Source organism: Syngnathus floridae, chromosome 9 (genome assembly GCF_059516105.1).
Source record: "Syngnathus floridae isolate MCC-2025c chromosome 9, RoL_Sflo_1.0, whole genome shotgun sequence".
Lineage (NCBI taxonomy): Eukaryota > Metazoa > Chordata > Actinopteri > Syngnathiformes > Syngnathidae > Syngnathus > Syngnathus floridae.
In genome coordinates, this window is record NC_142421.1 from 827,500 (window position 1) to 847,977 (window position 20,478).

The following is a 20,478-nucleotide window of genomic DNA, read 5'->3' on the forward strand; positions in this document are numbered from 1 at the left end:
TGGAGACATTGCTACAGTCATTTCTCCTAGTCATATTAAAATGGCCCTCATTTGGACAGGAGGCCAAGCACCTTCATACCCTGCTGAGTAATTGAGGGGATGGGCTAAACTGTCAAATGAGTCAACTCTGCTCTATGACACCCATTAACCCGAGGCAGCTAAGTGAAAGCACTCTGATCAATTCTGTCAAGCGAGCTGGAGCAAAGTGAAGACACATTTATGAAATGCACTGTTGAGTTTTCGATAATTGTCGATAATTGCATCACCGTCATATAACAGTGAAGCATTTCCTTCATCCGTAATGTTGCTCTGCTTGGCCTACCTACCTACCTACCTAACTGTGTGTGTGTGCAAAGCTCAGGGATGAAGGACTCTCCTTTTTAGACAGTAAACTAATTAAAGTGGTGCAGCAGATGGTGCTGACTTGCTCTGGACATAATGTGTGAGCAAGTGGCAACATCAACTGGACATGGCAGGACAGCTGGGTGAGGTGATCACAATTCAGGCCTTTCCCTGGAGAGATGCTCCACTCATTTCGGGAGAGGAAAACTTTCCAGTGTGTTTGTTGGGCCCCAAGCTATCGTGCACACTTCCTCTTAAAAGTTATTGCTGGTGAATCTACTTTGTATTTGGCAAGCAAAGCCATGCCAAATTTGTTGGAAAAAAAACAAAAAACACCCACCCAACATTGCAGCTGCGACTATTTGGTAAACACCAAAATTCAACTCCAACACCTGGTGCCAGAAACGTATGCCAACAACCGTTACACAGTTAGGAGAAAAAAAAAAAAAAATGAAACAGTTGCCTATTTTTTTCCTTGATAGAAGTTATAAGAACAAACTCTGAAGAAACACTCGGCTCATTCCAGAAAAGATGTTCCACGCTGCCATTGGGCCTTGCGTTAGGAAGCGCTCGAAACCGGCCAGCGTCGGTGGCCCAAAGCACTCGGTCAAGTTTAAGGAGGTCAGATTATACCTAGTGGAGAGGAAAATGGGATCCAGCAGGAGAAGCTTCCTCACCCAACTGGCCAGATCAAAAGGCTTTATTGTGGATGACCGCCTCAGGTTAGTTAGGAAAAAAAAATACTCCTTTTATGTATATTGTTAAAAACTTTTGATTTACACTCACATGACTGTGCTTTTGGATTTCAGAGTATGAGAATACTCGAGAATTTTTGTGTTGTTTCAAGCCGTGACGAATCATCATTTGTGCGCTACCTGTGGATGTGACAGGCAGGCCTTGTTTCATTTCTCTCACTCGTTGAAAGTATTCAACTCCAAAGTGTGCACATATTCCTTTGTATGTTTGAAAACAAAAACATTTAAAATCCAAAACTTCCTGCAAGTTCCTCTTGGGCGATGTCGTTCATGCAGCGCATTCATATGAATTGACCTCTCGATCACAGTTCTAGGCAAACAAAATGCACGATTTGTGCTCGTCTAATGACTTTGTGTCTTTGAGTGTTAGCCTCCACTATTTATCTTTTTCTCAAGTAAAAAAAAAGTTATTGATTTTCTTTAGTGTACCTTGTAATGAATGCAGGGTGCTCATGAGTGTTGTCTAGTCATATGTGTGTGCGTGTGCACGTGTGTGTGTGTGTGTGTGTCAGCCAGCAGCGTGACAGCTTGGCCATGGCAGCATTCCCAGAAACACAGCTTGAACGCTGCTTCGGTTACACTCGGCTTGATACAATAGTTTGAAAGCAACGGCAGGAAATAGAGCGTGCCCGCCTCAAACTGACGTTCATTCCGTAAGCCAACAAAAGCGGTTTGAGCTGCGGTTTGATAGCAACAGCGCACGTTTCAGCCAAGTTGAAAGCACAGCGCCCTCAACATATGGCTGGATGTCATGCGTGTGTGGGCACATTGTAGGAAGCCAGGAATGGGAATGGAACCCTGGTTCATTTTGAAAATTCACTCCATTTAAACTGGACAAATGCATCACGAATATTCAAAAGCTTCTGTCAGTGGTGCATCTTCATTTGATTGGGGCTACTCATGGCTTGAATTTTAGCGCAGGGTGAATGTGTCCAACCTTGACTTGTCCTGTATCTTTGGAACACATTGGAACAACGCATTGAAGTCATTCATCTTCATTTACAGCGACGAGATCACTCACGTGGTGTCTGAAGACAGCAGAGCCTCGTCGCTGTGGGCGTGGCTAAAGGGCTGCGGCCTGAGCAATCTTTCCAAGATGCAAGTGCTGCACATCAGCTGGTTCACTGACAGCATGAGAGTGGGGAGTCCTGCTGCTGTGGAGAACAGACACCTCATTCAGGTTTGGTTCAAACACTTGGCCGTAATTGATGCAAACAGGAGCATCCGCTTGGACAGAATTGAGACAATAGATGGCAATGTATGAAGCAGACCACTGAAGTGAAGTTGCCACTTGGAGACCAGCGGCCCCTGTATGTGTGTGTGCCAGACACACGACACGACATGGGTCTTGCATCACTTGACAGAAATAAAGGCCCAAATTTGAATTTTTCCCTCATTGTCTGGTCACCCGCAATTTGTTTTGGAATTGATGTACTCCTACTGTCTTCAAGTATTCTCCGGTGCAGAGAGGAACTGTAGCGCACACACAAAAGCATTTGCAGTCATCTCGCTCGCTTGACTTGTAACACAATGAAAATAAGGAATATCATTTGGTCTGGTTGAGATGTCTTAAAAGCCGAAAAAAAAACAAAAAAACCCCAAACCCACAGCTTTGCGCTTTGCTTTGACCAATATGAATCCCACAACATTTTGGAGGAAGGCTCATTTCACTTGTGACCATCCTGAGAGCAACTCTCATATTACCAATAGGAAGTCAGACTCGTATATTCATACAGTATGCTGCAGAAAATGACCCTATAGGGATGTGAATATAATAAAGCAATGTAATATCATAAAAGGTTTTCCAGGCCTTCTCCTCCAGAGCCTGTGGAATGCGTGACACGTTTCGATGTTCCTTTCCCACTAAATAATCCGGAAATTCATCTTATTATTGGCGGGCGCATGGACATTGTTGCTCTCTTACAACCATCCTTGTCATCAAATGACTACGCTAATATTGCCGTGCTGGCATTTATGAATGCACTTCTCCAGGTGGCCATTAACCCTACACGTTTTCTGCAACTGTACATGAGTGATGAAGTCATTCAAGCGGCAGCCGGTCACATAGAGATTCCACAAAAAAAAAATCAAATCTGTAGCTAGGCTGTTGCTCAGGGGAACTTCTCTTTGGCTCGTCTTGATAGAGTGTGTTTTATGTCAGAAATGGTCCAGAGTATATTTGAAAGCATAAATCTGTTTGCATGCAATATTTGCAATGGGTCCATTGAGGCACACTTATGGTGTATTCAGTTGACCAAGACCTAGGACCTTGATGACATTTTCCCTGCCAACACTTGGATTCGATCTAATGAACCACATCACAAAGCGATAAGAAACTATCATTTATCCATTTTCCTTTGGAACCTACATTAGACCACAAGGTCCAACTCTTAGGTTCACTGCTTTTAAGCGTCCAAATATCAAAGTGTCGACATTACCTTTGCGATAGTCGGACTGGCTATTGCTTTCAGCCGTGCCGGTTCTCATAGTAAATCCAAGACTAATTGCACGGACGCAATCTTCTCTTTGTGATGTCTAATTATCGGAATATATTTGATGACACCCTTGACATATATTTCACCGATGTTGAACCGTTTCTTCACAGTATGAAAGAGGCAATTTACAGGAGGCAAATTGGATGATGGCAAGCAGATTTATAACGCCATGGCTTCAGCGCTGGCTGGCTGGCTGTAATGAATTTGGATGCCACCAGACTGTGAGATGAGTGTCATTAGCCTGTTGCCCCGGAGACGCGCGCTTATAAAATAACTTCTCCGAGGCAAACGCTTACATTTTTATGTTCAGCTTGACACTTGGCACCGTCACCTGGGGATATAAATCGTCAGACTCATCGAGACGTTTAGTAACTCAGCAATCGTGGAGTATCTGCCGTGAAAATACAATATAGGCTGTGCATGTATATTTGTTTTTGAGTGCTTGTTTTTTTTCTTGTAAACAGGATACGTCGCCTGCATTACAAGAAGGATCGGCCCCGGCCCCGGCCCTGGCACCGGCCCCGGCACCGGCCCTGGCACCAGCCCCGGCCCTGGCACCGGCCCCGGCCCCGGTGGCTCCCGTTTCTCAATATGCCTGCCAGAGACGGACAAGCACGGACAACAAAAACAAGATTCTGACAGTAAGAAACACTTACATACCTGTCATCACACAAATTTGGTGTGTAAGAAGCACTTACACCTGTCTTCACCACATCACACATATTTTGCTCTGTAAAAATTGGAGGCACATCTTTTCTCTCTGGCTGTGGCTGAGACTGTCAATTTCCTAAATCTTGTTGGAGTAGTTGCTGTTAAAGTCTCTATCTTTCTTTTTTCACTACTTGTAGGAGTCCCATTTCTTTTTTTTTTGATGAAGCTCGCTTGCCAGCTTGCTTTCTCCCTTCGCGGCAGCGCTTTGCAATATACACCACCAAATGGGTTAAAGCAGCAAATGAGATGCTTCTGCAGCTGCAACCCTGGAAGTGTACCAATTGACATGTTCACAAAGCCGTGGCACAGCGCTGGCATACACTACATAGCCTTAGGCGCTGGACTAGCCAAGTGGATGATGGACATGACAGTCCCCACCAGGACAGAGGAATCTGTTACCCTGGCTTCATGAACACTGTTGGTGGGTTGGAGCAGGTGAACAACAGGGAAATTAGCAAGCCAGAATGGAGAGTAGATTTTCCCCCCCCCATTTTGTTGACTGAAAATGAAACAAAAAGAAGCAGCAATATATTGGAATAAAAGACGCCCGAACTGTGAGGAGACTAAAAATGACATTTTTCTCCCTATAAATTCCAGCATGATGATTATTTCTAGATTGTTATTGAAAGGTACATTTCAATAATTGTTGCAAATACATTTCTATCAACAAATTCCCTCCATAGCTCATTCCAAGATATGGATCCAATTCCATATCTCCAATTCCATATGACACATCTCATAGCAAGCTATTGATCCAATTCCACTGTAGCTAACGTTTGCTGAATCATTTGGTGTAAGTGCTTGAGATAAGGCTAATAAGTGGAAGCCATTGGAGCTGGTGATTGTGCTTAATTACTTCTCAATGGGTGTTCCAACCTGCTTTCACGCTTTCTTTGAACACATGCAGCGAAGCAGGTTGCTGTGCGAACATGACCCACTGGCATGGCCGCCAATGCGTGCGAGCGAGTGGGGGGTAAATCGGCATGCTGCATTAAAGCCTTCCCTCCAATGAGCCATAATTCCTCATTAATGAGATGAGAGCCAAAATGGGTTCACTCCATTTAGCTGATGCTATAAGGGAAATTGATAGACTGGCTTTATGGCTGTTTGTTAGTGCCTGCATAAGCCGAGGTAAAATTAGGTCTTGCTGCTTTCTTTGTTCGACGTTTTGTTGAAAGACCCCGGGCCTTAGTTTCATGCTCAGCACAAAGGGCTGCCTGTCTTTTCTTCACTTTGGTATTTTTATGATCATGCCGTGGCAAGTAGAAATGGCTGCAATGCTTTGGCAAGGAACCCAGCTGACTCGATTCCTAGCCAACGGGAGCGACTCCAATGAGTTGGATGGAGCCTTCGCCAATAGACTGTGAGGTCCAAGGCACGGTGCGACCTCATCCAACGGTCGCACGACTGACATGGACGTGCACGTCACAGAGAAAGAAATAGAAATGAAAGACTAAATTATCAACAGATGAACAAGTAAGTGTAGTCATCTCCATGTCATCGCGTGCCACTGACTCATCCTGACAAACCACTTGTAACAGATACAGTACATGCGCTCCCATTTCTTCAGCGTGCCGCTTCTGTGATGCCCGCTGTTCAGAGTCATCTGTGAGCGAGTGTATGTTTGCAAGCCATCTCCATGTGGTGCACTAAGCGGGTCAGCGCGTCCCTCGGTGAGCTAGTGTCCTGTTTACTGACCCCAGGCTGTGCGAGACAGCGGGTGGTGGGGCGGCCTCAAAGCAGGGCTCGGCTTCAGGCGGATGGATATACGGAGTGTTTATCGATCTGGTCAAATTAGAAAGTGTTAAATCCTATTTGGAAATGACAAAATGGTCGGTTCGCTAAACATACGTCAATATTAGCCTTATGTGTCATACGACTGCGAACATCATGAGAAACTGAAATGTTTTTTCCGGAAGGCCAGACTTGCCACTTTTCATAGATCATTGCTAAACAATTGAACTTCTATTAGCACCGAATGTAATGAATTATTGACAAGTGAAAGCATTGCTCATAGTCTTGCTTTTAGAGAGCATTGTCTATTCTACTTGCAGCATAATAAAAGTGGCATCCATGTTTCCCTGTCACTGATGTTCCCCTGTCACTGTGAAGAAGTGAAGTCGTAAAGTCGTAAAGTCGGCTTTCCTTGAATGAACATTTAATACGAAGCCCATTGTTATTCTCTTGCACTTCCATTAAGAAAGATAACATCAACCCAACATAGCTTCTTTCCCTATGTGCCTGCAGGATGCTTTTGAAGTGCTGGCAGAGTACTACGAATTGAGTGAGCTCAAGGCTTCGTGCCTTGTCTTCAGGAGAGCTGCGTCTGTCTTGAAGAGTCTGCCCTGGACTGTGCGGTGTATTGAGGCCACTCGGGGCCTGCCTTGCCTGGGGGACCACACCAAGGCAATCATGGAGGTATGAGTACCTTTTAGGACATTTCATTATTTTGCAGACAGAGGGCACACGTGCAAAGGGAGAACTTTGAGTGAGAATCTGATAAAAAACAAAACAAAAAAACCAACATCTTCACTTGCCCATCATTGCCTCCTCCTGTGTGCCAAGAAAATGTCAGGTTGTCAGGCAAATGATAGCCACTGTGCTCTTTTCTGACAGCGCCAGGCTAGTTGACACGTTAAACTTACATCATAAAGTGCGTTTCTCGGTGCAAGTTTCCAAATCTGTCAGATGTGTCAGCTCGAGAATAACACCAAATGCCCCACCAAGTTAGACTGGCGACGAATGACCTCTTGTTGTCTCTTGCCATTCACATGCGTAACCCTTTTCTTTTCACTTTGAGCTGATGGTTCATGTATCAAAGCAAGAAAAGGACATGACACATCAAAACAACGTGAAAAACAAAACGCTTGATGCGCTTGTGAACATGCCATGCGAGCGACACTCGGATAGCGATGACTGAAGATAAAAACCTACTGATGTAAATAAAGCACTGAGGCAGACTTTGTGATGAATCGTCTGTGGGTGTGTTTGCACGTGCGCACTCGCATTTGAAAGGTGCGCTGCTCTCTTCCTGCTTCACTGACTAATTGATAAGTATTGTGTAACAGCAATAAGATCTGAATTTCAACCTTTGGTGGATTTCAAAGAGATGATGTCTGACATGACCTATGTTAATTCGGATCAATATACTGCGGTCAGCTAATTAGATGAGCTCGAAGTGGGAACATACTGAGGTTTCACAGCAAATGATAACTTGCTTGTTGCGTCACAGCACAAACATTCGAAACAAAAAGGCTCTAGACCGATTCCGTTTGTCTGTCGCGAAAAACAAACAAAACAACAACAGCACCAAAAATCAACTGATTCCAAATATGACATTTTTCTTTTTCAGGAGATTCTCCAAAGTGGCCATTCATTTGACGTTGAGCGAATACTCTCCAGCGAGCGCTATCAGACCTTAAAGGTCAGTAGATCAAAGAAAAACCAAGTCCCGGCAGGTACTGTATATCTGCAGCCTCCCTTGGCTTTCTCAGTTGAGGAGCTTTTGAAATGATTTGCATTTTGCCAATCCATATGGCATTTCAAACTCCGACAGCTAACCTCTTCTCAAAAGTTGTCACGTCATGTCTTCTTCTCTTTGCTCCTTTGCTGCCTGACAGCTGTTCACAAGTATGTTTGGGGTTGGACCCAAGACGGCAGAGAAATGGTACCGCAGGGGGCTCCGCTCATTTAGTGACATTGTGGCAGAGCCCAGCGTTCAGCTCAACCCCATGCAACAAAGCGGTACGTCGACATCTCGTCGTCTCGGCTTGGGAAATCCACCTGGAGTTCGGTGCCGAGAGAAAGTGTCACATTTTTCTATCCCGCTTATTAGAGAAAGACAAATCCACTTTCACCGTTAAACGGGTTGTTTATGTTTTTCCAAGATAAACAGAGTTAGTTTTCAAACGCGTGATAAAACAAACTTTGGTGGAGACAGATGAAAGCAAAATGACATCAGTTCATCATTTAGCGAGCGACGTGCCTTCCAGCACAACATATCACATTGTATCGCCCTTTTGATTCACTTGCGAGCAACTGGCTGTGATTGATGGCTTGCTCCCAGACTAATAACCGCATGCTATTTCCCCCGTAGGTTTTCTGCATTATGGAGACATCTCAAGGGTTGTCACTAAAGCGGAGGCTCAAGCCCTGGGGAAGATTATTGACCAAGCTGTCCGTTTGATCACGTCGGACGGCGTAATAGCGCTGACAGGTGGCTTCCGCAGGTAGAAGACGCGTCTCGTCCTTTCCGTATTGATGTGCTGCTTGACGCACAACAAATGGCATTGTTTTGTGCTATTATTGTTCTGCTGTTCTGTTATTGCTTACGCTCATGGGAATGCAAAATGTCCTTCAAGATCTGCTTCAATCTGAAATCACAACTTTATGTCCTAAGTGCTTAGTGATTAGCACAATTCAATATCCCTCATTTGTTTGGATTGTAATCAGTGGTCCCCAACCACGGTCCGCGGCCGTGTACTCGGTTTGCAGAAAATATGGTTCCTGTAATGGTTGCAAATGTTTTACTAACCTTGACTTGCAAAGAAACATCAGTGGTGGTGTTCTCCTCATACTACATATAGCAACTCTTAACTTCAAAAGATTTGAGTGACAGCTGGAATGATGTCTTATTATGTAAATAACTGCCCCTCCAGGGAAAATCTGGTAAAAGAGATGTGGGGGGGGGGGAGGGGAGCATCACGGATAGTTAGCATCAAGATGATGGGGAGCAACAGTACACGATTTATGGCTGAGGAGTCTGCTGAAAAGCATAACAGGCCCTATGAGAGAGCTTTTATGACTTCAAACTCAGCAAGCTGGAGCACACTTAAATCTCCTCTCATATTTGGTGAAGGCTTGCAAAGTATTCCTTGAAATCTAAGTGGAATCATGTAGAGCTGAATAAAAGAACAATGACTTGCCTATTTCAAGTCAGTAAATGATTCATATAGCTCAAATTATGTTTTTTTTTTTTTAAAAAAAATAGCAGATGATAGTTAGGCTATGACACAGCAAAATCATGCAAAATGTGCTCATGTATTTGCCAGCCTCAGCCTTAACCACCCACTCATTTTTTCCGTTGTGACGTTCTTGAAAAAACACCCTTCCAAATTTTCAACAGATTTAATGACCTATAATTTCTTCCACGGTTCTGTCTCTTATTAGCCAAATTACTTACAAGCAATAGCTTGAACTAAATCTTGTTAAACATTTGCACCCAAGTAACATTCACTAGAAATTTGCAAGAGGTAAGTGACACACAGCTGTAAGTCAAGCTGTCATTCACTTCACAGCAGAGTAACACTGCAAGGGTTTGTTGGTGCTGCTGACATAAGCCTTATTGCGAGAAGGGTGACAAGTCTCAGAGAAATCTTGTTGTTGGGGAGGGGGATTAAAAATAGATTAGTCTGGAAAACACAGCTTCTGCCAGCAATGTATGTGGAGACGTAAGACTTAGCTGTGAATCAGATTCAAAATCAAAATTGTCACTAGTGGCACGGAGCAGCTTTGCAAATCCCTTAACAGCAGCACCAGCAGCAGCGGCAGCAGCAGCAGCAGACTCTCACTGCGATATGTTATGCTGCTCCATTAGGTACACATGCACAATATCATTCATACATGTAAGATTCCAGAGCAGCTGCCTTACCATGGAATATCACTTTTGATTGAGTTTGATTGCACAATAAAGTACTAAATAAGAGCCATTCATTAATTACAGCTCCTGTGTTTGACATCATTAGATTGTGCCGGTCTAGCTAATTATGGCCGCGCTGAGCTCGTAGGGGCAGAGGCGAACGAGATGTGCTGCATACAATTGCATTCAAAGCTTTCTTATCGCTTGCCACTTGTGAACACATCAAAGTAAAGGAAAGCGTTTCCTCTCTGTGGCCAGCTACTTGTGACTTCACTTTTCTTGCCTCACATTCCAAGACCTTTCCAGAAGCAACGCTCTCGCACCCCCATCTGTATTATTCATACATGTCACACTGTCATCCACACAAATTTGTAAATAACCTTTAATATTTCATGTGCTTTGTGCTGAAACGCTCAATAATTGATCCTTTTTCCTCACGCAATATAGTAAGTGTAGGCAGGCCAGCTGTATTTACAGTCTTTCTTCTTCTTCTTTTTGTGTGTGGTGACACTGCAAAGCAAAGGAAGCAAAGCAAAGCAAAGCAAAGCAAAGTAGCCACCCTCTTAGCTTGAGAGAATGCGACGTGTGCTTTCATCCACTTTTGTGCTGACTAAAGCTGTATTAGTGGAAGTAGCTGCATAGCCCCGCAACATACTAATAATGCACAGCTACTATCCAGTGAGCGTACGTATATGTGAATGTGTCCTACTTGACTAGCCATTCCTATGCTTTGCACTCACCCATACCCTGATTAGAGGTAATCCAAGAGAGCTATGAATGTATGCTGATCTCTGCCCGTGTTTATGATTTTGCTATTCATGGCACACATTTATGCAGCTCACTCAAGTGAGATTTCCCAGCGTAGCAGAGGATGCTGCTGAGCTGGAAAGCTTCTCCGTGTTTTTTTTTTACGCCAAAGTGGAAATGTCGCGGAATTTCCACTTTGCCAATTAAGAGTGCTGTAGGCTTTGAGAGAACTTGCACATTCAGCAGATGGGGAACGTGTCCTACGAGCTATATGATGAGGACAAGGTTCAATTTTCACACGCAGCGCAACAACCAAGCCTACAAGTAAGCGGGATGCATCTGATCTAACGGAAGGATATCAGTTAAAGAGGGCAAATGAAATGACAAATGTGACAAAAGCAACATCTGCTGAGTGTGCTTGAAAGCAAAGCACTCTCAGGGGAACGTGCGCGCTTCCTGCCACTAACCCTAACCATCAGCATTCACATGCCTTGCTCGAGGAGTAATGGCTCTTTTCAAAGCCTCGGTTGCTCTTTAAATAAAGCCGTATTCATAGCCCATTGTCGCTCTTTTGATGTTGCCGTCATTTGTTACATGCAGCATGTTGCTCTTGCAGCATTTCATCCGTCTCCTGGAGTCATTGCTGGTGTGTACAAAAGGAGTTGTGAGTGCATAATGATCAGTTTGAAATGGCACCGGGCCTATTTGGCAGCAAGCAGAGGCAAAGCTCGAGCTGAAGGAGAGGCCAACTTTGATAAATCAGGAAACCTCTGTCATCCACTCATGGCCTTTGTTTGCTGTTTGTGTCAGCACTGTTCTCACCGATGACAAACTGCACACGCGGGCGGCTGTTTTGGCAGGCCGCTATAATCACCAGAACACAATGCTCCTTTTCATCACGGAATATGAGAACTTCAGAGTGGCAGGAAAACGCCCTTTCCTTTGTCATTTCTTTCAAAGAACAATAGCGTATAGAGCAACAGGTGCTAGCTGTTCTTGACAAATTCCAATCGGCCCCAAATCTGAGATCTGTGAGGTAGACGTGCTTAGCACTCGTCCGCCTTACGGCACTCCTTTGGATCCTCGTCGACCCTCTGTTCTAAGGTGAACATGAAGGAGCAAGTGAAGACGGTGGCATGCTCTTCCAGCTACGGCAGAGTGCAATCATTCTATGGAAGAGTGCTAATGACCTCGGTGTGTCATGTCAGCTTGTGCCTGTAGCTGTTAACAAGGCACGCCAACGCCTTGCTCCAAAATGTTTTTGATGTTTTTGGATGACAGAGCCAGGAGGTTTGAGGAAAGATTTCCCTGCAGAAATAACAAAATACATCCAAATCATTGTTTGCTTTTTCTTAATGTTTTTTCCAGCTTCATCCAGTTACTTAATTCGAGGCTATGTACATGAGGTCCTAATATCATTACCACCCACGCAGCTTGTGGTCTTTGTTTGCCAGGGGGAAGGAGGTTGGCCATGATGTGGACTTTATTGTCACGACACATGAGGTGGGCAAGGAGGGATGTGTCCTGCGCCACATTATTGATTCCTTCAAAAAACAAGTAAGTGAAGATATGAATTCTTCCTATAAAAGTGGAACATTACTCATGTTGTTGAGCCACATTCATAGTGCCGGCGTGCAATGAATTTACTCCCTGACAGAATAAAGCTATAAAAATGAACACAAATGTCAATGTATTGCTCCAACTCACCTATTTAGCCTAATGAGAAAAAAATGTGGGAGGAAACCTACGCAGGCACGGGGAGAACATGCAAACTCCTAACACAGAAGGCCGGAGCCCAAATCGAACCCTGTACATCTCAACTGTGAGGTGCGCGTGCTAACCAGTGCGGCACAATACGGCCCCAGAAAATCAATTGATTTAAAAAAAAGAAAAGAAGAAAAGCTTCTTGGCAGAGGTTCCAAAATGAACACCAAACTGCTGTCATACTGCAAAGGACATAAAATAATAGAAGACCGTAATATTTTTAATGTCTGTATAACGCGCTTGTTGAATTGGTACTGAACCAATAATAACTTTATTTATTTTAGCCTTGGGGCATCGTAAATGTTACTATGTAAGAAGAAAATAGAACTCGATTCACCAGGGCAAGCATAGTCGATAAACTAAATCCATTGCAAAAACAAAAAATCATTTATGACTTAAAATGTCTCCATTGACAAGAGTTTTACTATCTGAAAGCACAAAATGATCTTAATGACCACATCCTACGCAATTGAGCTGTTTGGGAGGTTTTAAAAGCCCAAGCCTTTTCAATAATAATGACCTCCTCCTTGCTACATATTGTTCACAGTCCACCATTTGCAGCCATTTCTGAGCAGGCGAGCTGAAGCTGCAAAAAGCACATGTCAACACCACTTGCGAGATGGTGACTCAAGTAGGTAGGACAGCTGATAAAAACGTTTTAGGTGGCCCGGAAAAGAAAGCCAGATACGCTCGGCATAAAAGACATGAAGGCCGCTTTGCAGGCACCACGACAAGAGACTGTGATGTGATTAAATGACGTAATAAAGGTTGACTCCCGGCCGGCTGTGTAATCTCGTCATTGAGAATCATGTCCCTGAGGAAGCGTCCGTGCGCATTCACTCAGCTAATAGCGGTCGGCCGGCCGGGCGGGCACAGGAGTTGAACGTGTCCTTACAAAACAAATGTCATCATCATTTTCCTGATGATTTTCAAAGCATAACTTTAGGGCAGAGGCAGATTCAGTAGCAGACAAATGAGTCAGTGAGCATTGCTTCCGTTCATGTATCATCAGTGCATCAGTTCATCTATCATCTGTCGGGACGGCCCGCCGTAATAACGCAATTCAGCTTTATTGTTATGCATCGGTGCCGAGCGACTCGATGCGGTTAGAGATTCAAGTGTTCCACCTCTGGTTGGATAAGTGATTCAAGCAGCGCTGCCCGTGCAGCTGAGATTCAATTTCTCATCCAAATCAAATCCGAGCAGTCAAGTCTACTTGGACTGGCATGCCGGAGCACAAACAACACGAGCAAAGTCAAAGTACAGTTCATAAAATCGAAAAGAAGCAAATTCCATGCAGAGTTGAAGAACTTTGCCTCCTTTCTGTGAGTCACACAAATGACCCGATGAGATCATAGGTCCAGGCTTTGCCTCACAACATTGTTTGTCCTGAGAATGTTGTGCTATGAGCCCGTGCTGTTATCTCAAAAGAGGCTGCAAGTAGATTACAATATGGAAAGAAAAAGATTTCAATCATCCGCCACTACTCCGAGGCAAAGCTTTTGGGGAAAGATTATCTTGGCGTCTCTCTAATTCCCTCTGTAAACTGTGGCATAATCTAACTCTCAGATGTTTTCTCATTTACCTGCTGCTTGGGAGATGACAGCAGAGCAGAGTAGAGTAGAGGAGAGCAGAGGAGAGCAGAGTAGAGTAGAGTAGAGTAGAGTAGAGTAGAGTAGAGTAGAGTAGGGTAGAGTAGAGCAGAGCAGAGCAGAGCAGAGCAGAGCAGAGCAGAGCGCCATTGGGCGCCGCAATAGTCAGATGACAACTTCCTGACATTTCAATAGATTTTGAGTAGATGTGTGTCAAACTGAAAGAGCAAGACAGGAAGAAATCCGAGTGACTCCATTTGATGTGTGTATGTGTGTATGTATGTATGTATGTATGTATGTATGTATGTATGTATGTATGTATGTATGTATGTATGTATGTATGTATGTATGCATGCCGGAGGGCCCAAAACTACAGAGCATGAATGAAATGTGTTCAGGCCAAATTTTAGGCCGAATTTGTAGCTTATCCTTCCGGTTTATTTTCACAATGATTGAAAATTCCAAGTGGTGGATGAAAAGCCACGTACTGACTATTCTGCTCAACACAAAGGGAACTTGGAGAATCTTTCTCCCTACATATTAAAAGGTGAATGGTTATCTGTAATTGCAGAGAGAGAGAACGAGAGCAATCCACGGGAGCACTCGACAGTGACACTTGGAAATGTGACCCGCAGCTGCACAACAAATGAGCTTCTTACCATGGCTAATAAGGGCCTTTAATAGTGAGAGTAGGGGCGCAATTTCTTTGCACCATCATTCTCTTCAAGCATGCTAAATGTTCACATGATATCTTTTTTGGAAGAACAGTGGCTGGATGCTATGGAAAGTTGGCACAGACGATTTCATTGGGTATGCCGAAGCAGTCCGAGCAATTTTTTTTTATCAGGTGGACCGAATTGGCTATTTTGTTGCAAGTGCTAAGTTGATATGCACCCTGTAAAGTTTAAGGGCCAGTCGTAAAAAGGTCTGTTGCGAGATGAAAGAAGATGGAAGGAATTGACCAAACGTGACATAAAGGGCACACTGATTCAAAGCATGTCAGCAATATTTGCAATCCGGTCATTTTTTTTTCAACTTAATTTAACCAGTCAAGTAAGTCTCTGAGAAGATGGAAAGAAAGAAAGAAAGAAAGAAAGAAAGAAAGAAAGAAAGAAAGAAAGAAAGAAAGAAAGCTGTTTTCATAAGCATGCCCAAATAATTATGAAGCATGCACAGGATCACAAGATTACAAATAAAAACCCAAACATAATGTTAGCAAACTCCTTTGTATTAGGTCACATTAGAAAGAAATCATCCAATGTGCTTGTACGATGTCAATAAGAAATAGAATTGGGTTCACATGAAATGGACACACAATCATCTGGCATATTTTATAGTCATATTTGACTGAAAACTCTGCATGGTATCTGATTGCATCGATGCTAATGTGAAAGGGTCACGCTTCCTTTCAACGCATACTGTAATCTTTGCAGCGTTTGACGATAAAACTAAGGTCATCGTCGGCATGCTGTAATTCAAGTAAAACCGCCCCGAAGTCATTACAATGACGAAGCCAAGATCATTTTATCACCATAGAGAGGAACTTCAGAATTATGAACAACAGAGGGAATGAAAGTTGTGAAGAAAGTCAGGGCAACTTTTCCATCTTTGAAGTGTGAAAGTCTAAATTAACACCTTGAACTCTATTAGAGGGGTTGTTAGATAAACACGCCAACGGATGACCCCAATAAAATCTACCGTTTATATTAAAAAGGCCAGATGCTTTCATTAGGTGCTTGAATTATGCTGCGCACAGTTTTGGGGGGGGGGGAGCTCCGTGAGTGGAGATGTGGGAAAACAATATTGGGCTTCCAAAAGATTGACATTGTTCTTGTAATAGGCATAGTCGCTTTTGCTACATTTTACAGATATATCGATCATAAATTGACTCCATTCTCCAAATCACCATGGGCATGTCAAGTGTGCTGACACATGATTGCGCCATACAGTACACAGCGTCTTGTGATCCACTCGACAGGGACTTCATCCTTGACCAAGAAAGGGGCAAGGGCAAAGTAGCTGATCGTTTGACCGCTGTGATTGGCTCATGTGTCAAAGTGGTGGGTCTTGGGATTATTGCACTCCTCTCTCATCATTCCTGTAGATGACCAATATTATTATTGGAGAGATTGATTTGGGCTTTTTTCAAATTCAAGGTGCTTGTTTTTGGAATATGGGAGGAAATGGCCGTTCCCGCAGAAAATCCATGCAACAAATTCCTCATTGTGCTGGCCCTTTTTAAATGCCATAGGTTGAATACAAATTGGAGTGTGCACGCAGTTCTCAGCGAGACATCTCAAAATGTGTAAATCAAGACACGTTTGAACTTTATAAAAAGATGAGCACAAAAATAACTGCCACCCACTCGGGCAATTAGTTCACAGATTGATTTCCCAGCCGACAACATTGTTTTCCAAAATAGCTGTCACAATGGACACACAGTTCTCCTTGAAATTATTCGACAGTTACGATCAAACTACTTCTTTACCTTCCGCTGGAATTTCAAAAACAAATGCATCACGTTTCTTGTGCTCTGCCAGGAAAACTTTCTACTTTAACCTACTTCCATACATTGCAATTTTATTTATACTATTAGAGGTGAAAGATTTACAAATAAGAGCAAAAATGTTTCCATATTGACCTAAATCGGATGAGTTGGATGCACTATTTTACTCATGTGGAAATGTACAATTTCCGATCCTCGTATAATGTTAATTTAGGCAGTTATAAAGTTGAGATAAAACGCCCTTCCTTTCACTCCAGCAGACTCGCTGTCATTTTTTTCCCCTTGCCAACTTGTGCAAGTATCTCGCTATAGGTTTGGATGAATTATTTATACAGACTTTCACTTTCCCACACAGCATATAACCTACACAGCAAATGTTACGGTTGAAAAAAAAAAAAAACACCCAGTGATATACTTTCTGACTGAATCTGCTCTCCCTTTTCCTTTAGGGGATTCTTCTTTACTGTGATTACCAAGCGTCTACCTTTCACGTGTCAAAGCTGCCTTGCAAGACGTTTGAGGCAATGGACTATTATCCCAAATGTTTCCTGATCTTGCGATTGGAGGCCAGTCAGGTGGACGGAGGTCTCGGCTCCGCCGAGGGGGACGACAGGGGATGGAGGGCAGTGCGCGTGGACTTGGTATCGCCGCCCATGGATCGTTATGCCTTTGCTCTTCTCGGCTGGACTGGCTCCACGGTATGTACAAACATTGAGAGAACTTATCATGGTTTCCATGTTTCTTACATCATCTTGAAAATGGAGTTGGTGCTTTTTCTTTCCCCACAGCAATTTGACAGAGACCTCAGGAGGTTCGCTCAGAAAGAGAGAAGGATGATTTTGGACAATCATACCCTTTACGACAAAACCAAGGTACAGTGAATACTATCACATATTCTTACATCCAACACATGTAAGTCTGTATTCAAGCCATGAGCATGTTTGGTTTATTCAAGCAATTGTTAAGCTACGCTTAGTCAGCAGACAGGAAAACAAAAATTGTCGACGCCCATCAATCTTTAAGGCAGTCAGTCATCCGTGAAGCTCTTCAACTTCTCTGCATCTTATTTCATTTCCGACGCATACGTACGGCAGAGCGGCTGTTTTGGAGCATCAAGTGAACGAGTGTGCAGATGGACACGGGCGCCGGCCACCCTGTCACTGCCGTATCCCATCACTGACTCTCTGAGCACAGAGGTCAGGGTCTCGGGATCACCGGGTGGCACTTTAGTGACACTTTTATGCACAAGTAGCCAACTCAGATGGTGTTTATTCAAATGCAAGGACCTGCTGCTGACTGTGCAGCCATCCGTGCAATGAAATGGACAGGAGGAGAAGTCACCCAAAAACATATGCTTATATTGAAAGAGGAGCAGGACCTTATAGGGGCAGTTGAAAGTGGAAGCAACTCAAGTTAGCCACCCTTCAACTGCTTCAGTATAGCCTCTATTTTGGGGGAAGACAAAACTATGGATAAGATTTTGGTGTGTCTGTGACACTTTCTCCACTTGTTATATTTGGAAGGAAAAGAACTGTTATCACACCCAAAGAAATGATTTCAAATGTGACGGAAAAAGAGGAACCGTTCGAGCCTGATTGAATGAAAACGTCCACAATGATATTCTGGCCATCTTTCAGTTTAGCACTCAAAAGAAAATAGCAGTAGTACTGTATTTCACCAGCACCAAGGTCACCAGAAAGCATCAAATGTCAACTCTGTCAGAGCTCTGCACTCCAGACCTCACGTCTTCCTTGCTCCCCATCACAATGAAGATCAATACTTGATGTTTTGCTTTGAAATCCAGTATTGTGGGGCGGAGGGGGAGTTGTTGTTGTCGTACAAGCTGGCATAAAATGCTTCAAAAAACTAACAGCGCTTGTCTCAGTCTAATGATCTCCCAATGAAGTGCTGGAATCTTGGCATACAGATATACGTACAACAACTTGAGCTTCATGCATAGTAAACAAGACTCTCATTTCAAATCTGTTTGTTTGCATAGGTTAGAATCATGTTCAATGAAGAAAAGCAAAAACAATAGGAAAAGAATGGCACTAATTACATCACATGATACCACCAAAACATATATGCACAATCCTAAAACAAACTTGGAAAACAAAAGTAGCTTACCATGTAAAGTAAATGGTCTGGAAAATATGTTCTACCTTGAATGAACAGCCAGCCACTTTTAGTTGAGCTAAATTTGTATTACATTGACAATTTCTTTTTCTGGATATACTCCCACACTGTCAAATCCCCTAATCTGGCAGCTTGACAGTTGAGCCAAAATGTTACTGTCTCTGGAAATAAGGCCTTCAAAATGAAGCTGAATTCGAAACAAATGTGTCGCTGGACAAACATTTTGACATGAGCGATCAAATCATTTGTTAACGGTCAGTGAGTATTATGAGATTCACGTGAAAGCAAATTTGAACATGTGCTTCAGCCATGCAGTCCCAAAGATGTTCCATTGGATTTAGGTCCGGTGAACTGCTGGGCCAGGTTTACAACCTCCCACCAAATACGGGAGGGACATCAAAAGAATCGGGTTGCGTTAACAACCAACTTGGTCATAAGTGTCACTTTTATTTCATTCTATTGAATGATTTTCCTTTTAATGAACACAGCCAGAGCCTCAGTTCTCAACTCGTTAAAACACGAGAAACAACTTTCTTGGGTATTTGCTTTTTTCCTCATTAGCTAGATGTGCTCAAATGTAGCTGAGTTAATTAAAATAGGTTCAAAATATCTTTGTAAATAGCAACATCTGTTGTTTTCTTGACATTGGGTATAGCCTACCACTCCTGTCTTGCCTGCCTCCTCTAAATGTTCACTTCCAAACTCCCATGTTCCCTGCACAATGGAACTTGCCTTCAAAAATGCAAAGTTTGGTCTACCTGCTGGTTCGGGAACTTGAAAGATGTGGGTCAAAGCTGCTCCGTTGCACTGGTGCAGTGAGCTTTAGATGACTGACTGACTGTACTAAATGAGGCGAGCGCAGAGATTTTTGCTTCCGCAAGCAATGACTGACATCTCTAGGCCAACAATTTGTAGCGCCCCAGGCAATTGGAGCGAGCTTCAGGACCCAAACAGGTCTGCTGCGATAGTTGGGTCGACGTGAGCCAATGTCCTCTGCTGTAACTCTGAAGGTTTGTGATAATTAATATGTGGATTGGGCCTGATGAATGAGGACAGGTAGAGGATTTCATCATACCGTGACAGACTGACTCCCTCCCAGGGCAGGAGCCATCCATGACCTGTCCAACACCTCAAACACATTTAACCATAGCATGTGTGGAATGAGCCATCGTTGGCACTCGCGCGCGCGTGTGTGTGTGCGCATCAGTTTTAGAGAGTAATCACTCTTTGTCATATGTTGGAGTATGATGAATGAAGTCCTGGTGTAAAGGCTGCAAGAGTAGTTGTCGTGGCTAAGTCTAGTTGCAGATAACAGACATGAGAAGAACATTTCAACCCTCTCTGCCTGACACTTGCAGGCAAGAAAAGAGCATTTCTAATTGAAATGCCAAACAAACAGATGCAAGGTGAAACAGTTTCTTCAAACTTGGTATCAAAAATGCAATAGAAGAGCTTAGCGTCTCGGAAACAATCAAACATTTCGTATCAATTGCACACATATATAATGTTGGAATCATTGGAATTTATGACTTACTCATCATTCCAACAGACATTGGCTTTCACACAATTTCTGCTTTCCAAAGATGACCGCGTGGGAGCGTTTGCAGATTTCTCCAAATAGCCTTTCAAATCAGAGAAATTCAGCAGATGGCGTCGACTCTTGCAGTTCTTCCTGGCATGCATAAAAATGTTTAATTTAAAAAGTGATCAGCTTGTAAAGATAGTTCTCTGTCACGCAGAAGTTCTCTGCCCCCAGGCGGAGAGCAGAAATTAATATGAAGCTCACTGTCAA

The 20,478-nt window shown here is 43.4% G+C and overlaps 1 protein-coding gene across 1 annotated transcript in view; it reads left to right on the forward strand.

Moving 5' to 3' along the window:
* Window positions 1-873: 873 nt before the first annotated feature.
* The window catches only part of dntt (deoxynucleotidyltransferase, terminal), a 29,208-nt gene continuing 9,603 nt past the window's right edge, over window positions 874-20,478 (forward strand). Inside the window, exons 1-10 of the mRNA XM_088385144.1 lie at window positions 874-1,064; window positions 2,103-2,277; window positions 4,057-4,233; window positions 6,551-6,721; window positions 7,656-7,727; window positions 7,924-8,047; window positions 8,400-8,532; window positions 12,143-12,245; window positions 17,000-17,248; window positions 17,339-17,422. Coding sequence (XP_088241270.1) covers window positions 874-1,064; window positions 2,103-2,277; window positions 4,057-4,233; window positions 6,551-6,721; window positions 7,656-7,727; window positions 7,924-8,047; window positions 8,400-8,532; window positions 12,143-12,245; window positions 17,000-17,248; window positions 17,339-17,422 — 1,479 coding nt within the window. The remainder of the gene's footprint in view (window positions 1,065-2,102; window positions 2,278-4,056; window positions 4,234-6,550; window positions 6,722-7,655; window positions 7,728-7,923; window positions 8,048-8,399; window positions 8,533-12,142; window positions 12,246-16,999; window positions 17,249-17,338; window positions 17,423-20,478) is intronic.